The following is an 11,756-nucleotide window of genomic DNA, read 5'->3' on the forward strand; positions in this document are numbered from 1 at the left end:
GTTACTGAAATCCAGGCAAGGTCAAGGTGAGAATAAGCAAAAAGCAATGGCTGCTGGAACAAGAAAGTGAAACGCTGGGAAAACCTCAGCCGGTCTGGCACAATCTGTAAGGAGAGAAACAGAGTTAACGCTTCGAGTCCCTTTTGAGTTCTGAAGAGGAGCCAAAGGACTCGAAATGTTAATTCTACTCTCTCTCCTTCGAGATGGTGCCAGCCCTGCATCCTCCGTTCGAGGGGCCAGGTCGGAGCTGGCTGTGATTTCCTCAGCCTCAACAAGATTCAGACACTCGCTATCCGGGCCCAAAAGGGGGGAGAGGAACAGGAAGGTGACCATTCAGCCCCTCAAGTCTATTTTGCCATTCAGTGAGCGCCTGCAGCCTGCCTCCACTCACTCGCCATTTTCCCGTATGCTTTAACACCATTTGGATAACCAATAACGCTCAATCTCAGTTTTGAAATTAGCGATTGATGCAGCATCGGTATAGAAATTGCAGGAAACTGTTCCCAATTCCTACCAGTGATTGTCTGGAGGGCATAGAAACAGAGGTCGGGATCTTCCAGGACCGTGGATAGATGTGGAGAGAATGTTCTCACTGATGGGAGAACCTAATACTCGAGACTATAAATATAGCTTAGCTACTAATAAACCCAATGGGGAAATCAGGAGAGATTTATTTACTCCGAGAGAGGGTTAGAATGTGGAACCCGCTGCTACAGAAAGTGGCAAATAGTTTAGAAACTTTAAAGAAAATTAGATGAGTGTAAGAGAGAATAGGGAATAGAAAGATATACTGAAAGGGCGAGGCATGGGCCAGAGGGCCATGTTCCTTATTGTAGTTTCTATTCTGTAACTTTATATTGTGTTAATTTGTGTTGTTAAAATGCTGTGTTGTTCATGGAGGTGGGGTGAATATTTATGATTGCTAATATTATTGTTATTTTTGGTATTTTACTATGGTGCGTTATTGTTGTATAAATTCAAAATTTTTCAATAAAACTTATTTTAAAAAAAAAGAGACAAGAGAAGCAGAGGGGTTCAGGGAGGGAATTCCAGAGCTCCCGCCCCCCCCCCCCCCCCCCCCCCCCCCTCCCCAGGCAGCCAGCTGAAAGCACGGCCACCAATGTTGGAATGATGGGAATCGGGGATGTCCAAGAGGAGGAGCAGAAATCTCAGAGGATTGTAATGGCTGGAGTCGCTTACGGAGATAGGGAGGGGACGAGGCAAGAACATAGAACATAGACATAGAATATTACAGAGCAGTACAGGCCCTTCGGCCCACGATGTTGCACCGACCTGTGAAACCCTTCTAAAGTCCCTCTACACTATTCCCTTATCGTCCATATGCCTATCCAATGACCATTTGAATGCGTTTAGTGTTGGCGAGTCCACTACTGTTGCAGGCAGGGCATTCCACGCCCTTACTACTCTCTGAGTAAAGAACCTACCTCTGACATCTGTCCTATATCTATCTCCCCTCAATTTAAAGCTATGTCCCCCCATGCTGGACATCACGATCCGAGGAAAAAGGCTCTCACTGTCCACCCTATCTAATCCTCTGATCATCTTATATGCCTCAATTAAGTCCCCTCTTAACCTTCTTCTTTCTAACGAAAACAACCTCAAGTCCTTCAGCCTTTCCTCGTAAGATCTTCCCTCAATACCAGGCAACATTCTGGTACATGTCCTCTGTACCCTTTCCAATGCTTCCACATCCTTCCTATAATGTGGGATACGAGGGAGGGATTTAAAAACAAATTTGAAAATCTTAAAGTCAAAGGGGTTGCTTAACCGGGAGCTAGCGTAGGCCAGCGAAGACAGTGGTCTTAAAAGACCAGCAAGAGATTTAAATGTGCTGGAATTTGCTGAGGGTGAAAGGGTGTAGGCCGCTGAGGAGAGGGTCGGAATGATGGAGTCTGGAGTGAATCAAAATGTGGATGAGGGTTTCAGCAGCAATTGTTATGAATAAACGAGGAAGCTGATTAATGCTTTGTGTTTGCAGGTATCTACAGAGCTGGACCTGGAGATGTTAGCCCCCTATATCTCCATGGAGGAAGACTTCCAGCTCATTAACTTCGAATCTGCTGAAGAAAAGGGCGGACAGGCCTGTGGCAACGAGCACCCGGACACAGACCCCAATGCCCGAGATGCCACAAGGGATGACTCTTCTGAGGAGAAGGCAGACACTGCCCCCTTCCGCCCTCGCTCCAGCAGTCTGCACTCTGTCCGGCCCAGCACTCAGAGCCTGAGGCAGGACCCCGAGCCTCAGGGAGGCCCTGTCACCTTGCAACGTTCCAGCAGCGCAGCTGACCTCAGCGAGACCCGAGCTCTGAGCCCCAGCAACACCTCGATAGCCTTTGGGGGGCCAGCATTCACGCTGGCCGTGCAGAATGTTCTGCTGGCATTATTCCAGCCCCAGACCACAGTCAGTCCCTCCGAGACGGGGAATCCCAGCAGCCACATACCCAGCACCAGTCATCAAGGTGCGGAATCGTTAATGGATGGAGTTGGGCTCGAACCGAGTGACCGACTGGACTCAGTTGGAACTGAGAGCACAACCCCAGGTGGAACCAGCCGGCAGTCACCATCCAAACAGAGGTACCATTGTCGCTTTACTTTACCTGAGAAACAATGTCTGGTTCTGGCCTCCACATTGTAAAAAAGACACGAGGAAAGAGAGAGGGCGTGGGAAAGATTTATTCAGATATCAGAACAGAGAGGAGATAATGATGATGAAAGGCTGAACAATCTTTTCTCCAAAGCTTGACAGACGCCTTCCCTAACAGCACAGTGGGTGTGCCTACACCACATGGACTGGACAGCGGTTCAAGAAGGCCCGCTCACTGCCACCTTCGCAAGAAGCAATTAGGGATGCCCAGGTCAGCGTCCATGGAAATGTGCCATAGAAACAGAAAATAGGAGCAGGCCATTCGGCCCATTCAGCCTACTCCACCATTCAGTGTGGTAATGACTGATCATCCAACTCAGTTCCCGCTTTCCCCCATATCCCTTTAGCCCCAAGATCTAACTGCTTCTTGCAATGTTTTGGCCTCAACTACTTTCTGTGATAGCGAATTCCACAGGCCGACCACTGTCTGGATGAAGAAATTTCTCCTCATCTCTGTCCCCAATTGTTTATTCCATATCCTCATTCCCATCACCGGGAACATCCTTCCTGCATCTACCCTGTCCAGTCCTGTTAGAATTTTAAAGGTTTCTATGAGATCCCCCCTCATCCTTCTGAACTCCAGTAAATACAATCCTAACCGACTCAATCTCTCCTCGTACGTCAGTCCCACCATCCCAGGAATCAGCCGGTAAACCTTCGCTGCTCTCCCTCCATAGCAAGAACATCCTTCCTCAGATAAGGAGACCAAAACTGTACACAATACTCCAGGTGTGGCCTCGCCAAGACCCTGTATAATTGCAGCAACACATCCCCTGCTCCTATACTCGAATCCTCTCGCAATGAAGGCCAACATACCATTAGCCTTCTTTACCGCCTGCTGCACCTGCATGCTTACCTTCAGTGACTGGTGTACGAGGACACCCAGGTCTCTTTTCACAATCCCCTCTCTCAATTTCTAGCCATTCAGATAATCTGCCTTCCTGTTCTTGCTACTAAAACAGATAACCTCCCATTTCCCCACATTATACTGCGTCTGCCATTCATTTGCCCACTCACTCAGCCTGTCCAAATCACACTGAAGGATCTCTACATCCTCCTCACAGCTCACCCTCCCACCCAACTCTGAATCATCCTCAAATTTGGAGATATTACATTTAGTTCCCTCATCTAAATCATTAATATTTATTGTAGGGGTGGCACGGTGGCGCAGTGGGTTAGCCCTGCTGCCTCACGGCGTCGAGGTCCCAGGTTCGATCCCGGCTCTGGGTCACTGTCCGTGTGGAGTTTGCACATTCTCCCCGTGTCTGCGTGGGTTTCACCCCCACAACCCAAAGATGTGCAGGGTAGGTGGATTGGCTAAGCTAAATTGCACTTAATTGGGAAAAATGAATTGGGTACTCGAAATTTATTTAAAATATATATATTGCGAATAACTGGGGTCCCAGCACCGATCCCTGTGGTACCTCACTAATCACGGCCCGCCATTTGGAAAAAGACCCATTAATTCCTACTCTTTGTTTCCTGTCTGCCAACCAGTTTTCTAGCCACCTCAATACACAACTCCTAATCCCAGGTGCTTTAATTTAACACGCTAATCTCTTACGTGCGACTTTTATCAAAAGCCTTCTGAAAGTCCAGATATACCACATCTACTGGCTCTCCCTCATCAACTCTACTAGTTACACCCTTGAAGAATTCCAGTAGATTTGTCAAGCATGATTTCCCCTTCATAAATCCATGCTGCCTCTGTCCGATCCTGCCACTGTTTTCCAAATGCTCTGCTATAGAATCTTTGATCAGGGTTTCTACAATTTTCCCCCACTACCGACATCAGGATGACTGGTCTATAATTCCCTTGTTTTCTCTCTATCTCCCTTCACACTCCCCAACGAGACTGGACCCTATAAGATGTCAGTGCTTTCAAGGCAGGACGGGAAGAGGTGTTGAAGAACAGATCACATTGGAGGATATATGGAGGAGTTCCAGTAACTGGGAGACAATACTCTCCGTGTTGCCCCTACCCAGTGGCACCCCCTTGTTAATGAGCACCTCCAGTAACTGTTTATTGGCCAGTCAGTCTGTTCACAACCAGCTTAACCTTTTGGATTGTGAAATTAGTTTTGATTTTCAATCTGGATGTGGCGCAGTTTTTCCTGATTTATGGGTCAATGGAGGCAGAACGTCTCCTTGTGCTGTCTGAACAGTTGGCAAAGTCTCTGCAGCCCAGAGTGTAACCATACCGATTGCCTCGTACTCTGCAGGGAGCTGGACATGTGGGCAATTGGGAAAGACCAGGAGAAAGTCAATCCCCAGATGTTGGCCCTTCGTAATCTAAAACGTAAACACTCCGTGCAGCATGGCAACCGACAGGTAAGAGCTGGACTACCCACACACCCAAAACTAACTAATGGCTGAGACAGCAGACTGTCTGCTTCATTAACTGGTTAATTAGACAAGTAATCACATAATCAGTTCATTACAAGTTGACTGACAGACTAGTTTGGTTAGTGGACTAGTTTGGTTAGTAGGCTGCTTTAGTTAATGAACTGGTTTGGTTAGGTGGACTAGTTTGGTTAGTAGGCTGCTTTAGTTAATGAACTGGTTTGGTTAGTGGACTGGTTTAGTTAGTGGGCTAGCTTAGTTAGTGGGCTAGCATGGTTAATCAACTGGTCTTGTTAGTGGGCTAGTTTGGTTAATCAACTGGTATTGTTAGTGGGCTAGTATGGTTAATTAACTGGTTTGGTTAATGGGCGGGTTTGGTTAGTGGGCTGGTTTAGTTAGTGGGCTGGTTTAGTTAGTGGGTTGGTTTAGTTAGTGGGCTAGCTTGGTTAATTAACTGGTTTGGTTAATGGGCGGGTTTGGTTAGTGGGCTGGTTTAGTTAGTGGGCTAGTTTGGTTAATTAACTGGTTTGAATAATGGACTGGTTTGGTTAGTGGGCTGGTTTGGTTAGTGGGCTAGTGTGGTTAGTGGGCTAGTGTGGTTAATTAACTGGTTTGAATAATGGACTGGTTTGGTTAGTGGGCTGGTTTGGTTAATTAACTGGTTTGAATAATGGACTGGTTTGGTTAGTGGGCTGGTTTGGTTAGTGGGCTAGTGTGGTTAGTGGGCTGGTTTGGTTAGTGGGCTAGTGTGGTTAGTGGGCTAGTGTGGTTAATTGACTAGTTTGGTTAGTGGGCTAGGTTAGAAATCTGGCCAGTTCATTGACTGGCTAGGGCGATTGGCTGGTTAATTTTTTTAAATATAAATCTAGAGTACCCAATTCAGTTTTTCCAATTAAGGGGCAATTTAGCGAGGCCAATCCACCTACCCTGCATATCTTTGGGTTGTGGGGGCGAAACCCACGCAGACACGGGGAGAATGTGCAAAGTCGATTGGCTGGTTAATTGATTAGTTGGGTACTCGCTTAGATGGCTGTTAGTAAAATGGCTGCTATTTATTTCGAGCCAGTTGTTAAACCCTTTTGATTTAATTGGCTGTGCAGGACTCCATTCCGGATGTTTCCAGAGTTGCCGAGATGGTTCAGGTGACAGTGAAACGGCTGAAGAAAATAGCAAAGAGCAAAAGTAGTGCAGAGGCGAAACATCCGTTCCCAGCCACACCGATGAGTAAGATCATTTCCTACTGGTCTTAAATTTCAGTTTTCCAGCAATCCTGATTCTCTGTCAGGCGTAACATCGTCCGTTTGAACTATTTATAATGTAGTTTAAAACCAACAGCAATGACAACGATGGTTACGGTACCGGGTCAGAAAGTCCATGAGTTGGTCATCCGAAACGTTCTGAAATTGAGTTCCACGTTTAACTCGGACAATGAAAGCCAACTTCCGGGGCAGCACGGTGGCGCAGTGGTTAGCACTGCTGCCTCACGGCGCCGAGGACCCGGGTTCGATCCCGGCTCTGGGTCACTGTCCGTGTGGAGTTTGCACATTCTCCCCGTGTCTGCGTGGGTTTCACCCCCCACAACCCAAAGTTGTGGTTGGGTGGATTGGCCACGCTAAATTGCCCCTTAATTGGGCAAAAAGGAATTGGGTAATCTAAATTATAAGTAAAAACGTTTTTAAAAATGAAGCCCAAATTCCCAAGGTGTTCAAGAGAGATGGGGTTAATCTGGGGGCCTTTCAGCCTCATCACCAACCCCGGAGATTCACCACCCCGGTGGGGGGGGGTGGGGGCTCCCTGAATATATACAAAGAGGGAGACCAATTAAATCATGACTTTAAGAGTGAGGCATATTCCTGCCCATTGAGGACGAAAACCTAAACTTTTAAATTTAGAGTAGCCAATTCACGTTTTCCAATTAAGGGACAATTTAGCGTGGCCAATCCACATATCCTGAACATCTTTGGGTTGTGGGGCATTCTTTTTCCAACTCATTCACGGAATGTGGGCGTCGCTGGCCGGGCCCAGCATTTGTTGCCCATCCCTAATTGCCCCGTGAGAAGGTGGTGGTGAGCTGCCTTCTCGAACGGCTGCACTCCCTGTAGGTGAAGGTACACCCACTGTGCTGTTAGTGAGGGCATTTGACCCACGGGAGTAGATGGGTTATCTCCATGTCCTGACCGACATTCTGACCCTCCCACATTGCAGCACTCCCTCAGTACTGACCCTCTGACAGTGCAGCACTCCCTCAGTACTGACCCTCTGACAGTGCGGCACTCCCTCAGTACTGACCCTCTGACAGTGCGGCACTCCCTCAGTACTGACCCTCTGACAGTGCGGCACTCCCTCAGTACTGACCCTCTGACAGTGCGGCACTCCCTCAGTACTGACCCTCTGACAGTGCGGCACTCCCTCAGTACTGACCCTCTGACAGTGCGGCACTCCCTCAGTACTGACCCTCTGACAGTGCAGCACTCCCTCAGTACTGACCCTCTGACAGTGCGGCACTCCCTCAGTACTGACCCTGTGACAGTGCGGCACTCCCTCAGTACTGACCCTGTGACAGTGCGGCACTCCCTCAGTACTGACCCTCTGACAGTGCGGCACTCCCTCAGTACTGACCCTCTGACAGTGCGGCACTCCCTCAGTACTGACCCTCTGACAGTGCGGCACTCCCTCAGTACTGACCCTCTGACAGTGCGGCACTCCCTCAATACTGACCCTCTGACAGTGCGGCACTCCCTCAGTACTGACCCTCTGACAGTGCGGCACTCCCTCAGTACTGACCCTCTGACAGTGCGGCACTCCCTCAGTACTGACCCTCTGACAGTGCAGCACTCCCTCAGTACTGACCCTCTGACAGTGCAGCACTCCCTCAGTACTGACCCTGTGACAGTGCAGCACTCCCTCAGTACTGACCCTCTGACAGTGCAGCGCTCCCTCAGTACTGACCCTCTGACAGTGCAGCACTCCCTCAGTACTGACCCTCTGACAGTGCGGCACTCCCTCAGTACTGACCCTCTGACAGTGCAGCACTCCCTCAGTACTGACCCTCTGACAGTGTGGCATTCCCTCAGTACTGACCCTCTGACAGTGCGGCATTCCCTCAGTACTGACCCTCTGACAGTGCGGCACTCCCTCAGTACTGACCCTCTGACAGTGCGGCACTCCCTCAGTACTGACCCTTTGACAGTGCAGCACTCCCTCAGTACTGACCCTCCGACAGTGCGGCACTCCCTCAGTACTGACCCTCTGACAGTGCAGCACTCCCTCAGTACTTACCCTCTGACAGTGCAGCACTCCCTCAGTACTGACCCTCTGACAGTGCGGCACTCCCTCAGTACTGACCCTCTGACAGTGCAGCACTCCCTCAGTACTGACCCTCTGACAGAGCGGCAGTCCCTCAGTACTGACCCTCTGACAGTGCGGCACTCCCTCAGTACTGACCCTCTGACAGTGCAGCACTCGCTCAGCACTGACCCTCTGACAGTGCGGGACTCCCTCAGTACTGACCCTCTGACAGTGCGGCACTCCCTCAGTACTGACCCTCTGACAGTGCGGCACTCCCTCAGTACTGACCCTCTGACAGTGCGGCACTCCCTCAGTACTGACCCTCTGACAATGCGGCACTCCCTCAGTACTGACCCTCTGACAGTGCGGCACTCCCTCAGTACTGACCCTCTGACAGTGCGGCACTCCCTCAGTACTGACCCTCTGACAGTGCGGCACTCCCTCAGTACTGACCCTCTGACAGAGCAGCACTCCCTCAGTACTGACCCTCTGACAGTGCGGGGCTCCCTCAGTACTGACCCTCTGACAGTGCGGCACTCCCTCAGTACTGACCCTCTGACAGTGCGGCACTCCCTCAGTACTGACCCTCTGACAGAGCGGCACTCCCTCAGTACTGACCCTCTGACAGTGCGGGGCTCCCTCAGTATTGACCCTCTGACAGTGCAGCACTCCCTCAGTACTGACCCTCTGACAGTGCGGGGCTCCCTCAGTACTGACCCTCTGACAGTGCGGCACTCCCTCAGTACGGACCCTCTGACAGTGCGGCACTCCCTCAGTACTGACCCTCTGACAGTGCGGGCACTCCCTCAGTACTGACCCTCTGACAATGCAGCTCCCTCAGTACTGACCGTCTGACAGTGCGGCACTCCCTCAGTACTGACCCTCTGACAATGCAGCACTCCCTCAGTACTGACCCTCTGACAATGCAGCTCCCTCAGTACTGACCGTCTGACAGTGCGGCACTCCCTCAGTACTGACCCACTGACAATGCAGCACTCCCTCAGTACTGACCGTCTGACAGTGCGGCACTCCCTCAGTACTGACCCTCTGTCAGTGCAGCACTCCCTCAGTACTGACCGTCTGACAGTGCGGCACTCCCTCAGTACTGACCCTCTGACAGAGCAGCACTCCCTCAGTACTGACCCTCTGACAGTGCGGGGCTCCCTCAGTATTGACCCTCTGACAGTGCAGCACTCCCTCAGTATTGACCCTCTGACAGTGCAGCACTCCCTCAGTACTGACCCTCTGACAGTGCGGCACTCCCTCAGTTCTGTCCCTCTGACAGTGCAGCACTCCCTCAGTACTGACCCTCTGACAGAGCAGCACTCCCTCAGTACTGACCCTCTGACAGAGCAGCACTCCCTCAGTACTGACCCTCTGACAGTGCAGCACTCCCTCAGTACTGACCCTCTGACAGTGCAGCACTCCCTCAGTACTGACCCTCTGACAGTGCGGCACTCCCTCAGTACTGACCCTCTGACAGTGCGGCGCTCCCTCAGTACTGACCCTCTGACAGTGCGGCACTCCCTCAGTACTGACCCTCTGACAGTGCGGCACTCCCTCAGTACTGACCCTCTGACAGTGCGGCACTCCCTCAGTACTGACCCTCTGACAGTGCAGCTCTCCCTCAGTACTGACCCTCTGACAGTGCAGCTCTCCCTCAGTACTGACCCTCTGACAGTGCGGCACTCCCTCAGTACTGACCCTCTGACAGTGCAGCTCTCCCTCAGTACTGACCCTCTGACAGTGCAGCTCTCCCTCAGTACTGACCCTCTGACAGTGCGGCACTCCCTCAGCACTGACCCTCTGACAGTGCGGCACTCCCTCAGTACTGACCCTCTGACAGTGCAGCACTCCCTCAGTACTGACCCTCTGACAGTGCGGCACTCACTCAGTACTGACCCTCTGACAGTGCAGCACTCCCTCAGTACTGACCCTCTGACAGTGCGGCACTCACTCAGTACTGACCCTCTGACAGTGCAGCATTCCCTCAGTACTGACCCTCTGACAGTGCAGCACTCCCTCAGTACTGACCCTCTGACAGTGCGGCGCTCCCTCAGTACTGACCCTCTGACAGTGCAACACTCCCTCAGTACTTACCCTCTGACAGTGCGGCACTCCCTCAGTACTGACCCTCTGACAGTGCGGCACTCCCTCAGTACTGACCCTCTGACAGTGCGGCGCTCCCTCAATACTGACCCTCTGACAGTGCAGCGCTCCCTCAGTACTGACCCTCTGACAGTGCGGCACTCCCTCAGTACTGACTCTCTGACAGTGCGGCACTCCCTCAGTACTGACCCTCTGACAGTGCGGCACTCCCTCAGTACTGACCCTCTGACAGTGCGGCACCCTCAGTACTGACCCTCTGACAGTGCGGGGCTCCCTCAGTGCTGCACTGAGAGTGTCAGCCAGGATTTTGGGCCCAAGACGTGGTGACTCGGAGGCAAACATGTTGCCGCTGAGTTGACATCACAAAATAAAATCAGAATTGCTGAGAATGTTTAATGCAGCCTAACATTCTGTCCTCTCTCTGTAGCGTTGACCATGCAATTGCTTGCGAAGGAGATCTCCGGCCCACCATCGCTGACCGGTTACGACTGTGAAGTTGAGGCTCCGAACAGGCATCCCCTCCTACACGGAGCAGAGCTGCTGAAAGCCCTGGATCAGGTCTCCTGAAGCCTCCTCATTGTACAAATCACCACCGGAAACACTAAAAGACTCTGAGCTGATCCCTGGGGGCCGGTCAAAGTTGTCTTGATTAAACAGTCACCACCTCCGCGTATCCGGGGTGCTTTGGGGGTTAGTCGTACCAGAGTTCCTGAGCTTGGCAGGGAGACAGCCAGGGATGGAAGCTCGTTCTCCCTCACTAAAACACAACCTTTATACACTAGAAATAAAATGCAAGGCTACCCGGTGGGTCAATAAGTTGCTGGACCCTGCAGTCTGCAGCCTCTTGCCCACTCTGCCCCTGGCCAATCTCGAGGGTGACTGTTTAATCCGGGATTTACTGAATGACTTGCCCTTTGCTGAAATCCTTGTCTCACTCTCATTCATCTGTCTGTCTCTCCACCCCTCCCTCCCTCTCTCTCTCTCTCTCTCCGTCTCTCTCTCCGTCTCTCTCAGTCAAGTTTGTCAGCCTCTGTCTCTCTCTCTCTCTGTCTGTCAGTTTCACTCCGTCAATGGTACCTTTGTCTGTCTCTCTCTCCCTCTGTGTCTTGCCCCTCTCGATGTTTGCCTCGCTCTCTCGCTCTCCCCACACACACCCCTCTCTGTCTCCTCCCCCGTCTTTACTCATAACTTTAGCTCCTAACTGTGGGAGGAAACAGACGGGAACATGAGGTTAATTCTTTGGAAACGCCTCATTATATGACAGGTGAGCCCGGGAGACACAGCTGAGCCAACAATTCATGTAGAGGAATTCTCCTCTTCAAATAAAATGTCTATTCAGGTTGGAAGATTT

General features: G+C 51.2%; 1 protein-coding gene across 1 annotated transcript in view; it reads left to right on the forward strand.

Annotated features, from left to right (window-relative positions):
• LOC119957722 (hypoxia-inducible factor 1-alpha-like) overlaps positions 1-11,756 on the forward strand; it is a 33,204-nt gene extending 21,448 nt beyond the window's left edge. Inside the window, exons 10-13 of the mRNA XM_038785800.1 lie at positions 2,000-2,595; positions 4,888-4,996; positions 6,109-6,232; positions 10,833-11,756. Coding sequence (XP_038641728.1) covers positions 2,000-2,595; positions 4,888-4,996; positions 6,109-6,232; positions 10,833-10,972 — 969 coding nt within the window. The 3' untranslated portion in view covers positions 10,973-11,756. The remainder of the gene's footprint in view (positions 1-1,999; positions 2,596-4,887; positions 4,997-6,108; positions 6,233-10,832) is intronic.

Source organism: Scyliorhinus canicula, chromosome 27 (genome assembly GCF_902713615.1).
Source record: "Scyliorhinus canicula chromosome 27, sScyCan1.1, whole genome shotgun sequence".
Classification (NCBI taxonomy): Eukaryota; Metazoa; Chordata; class Chondrichthyes; order Carcharhiniformes; family Scyliorhinidae; genus Scyliorhinus; species Scyliorhinus canicula.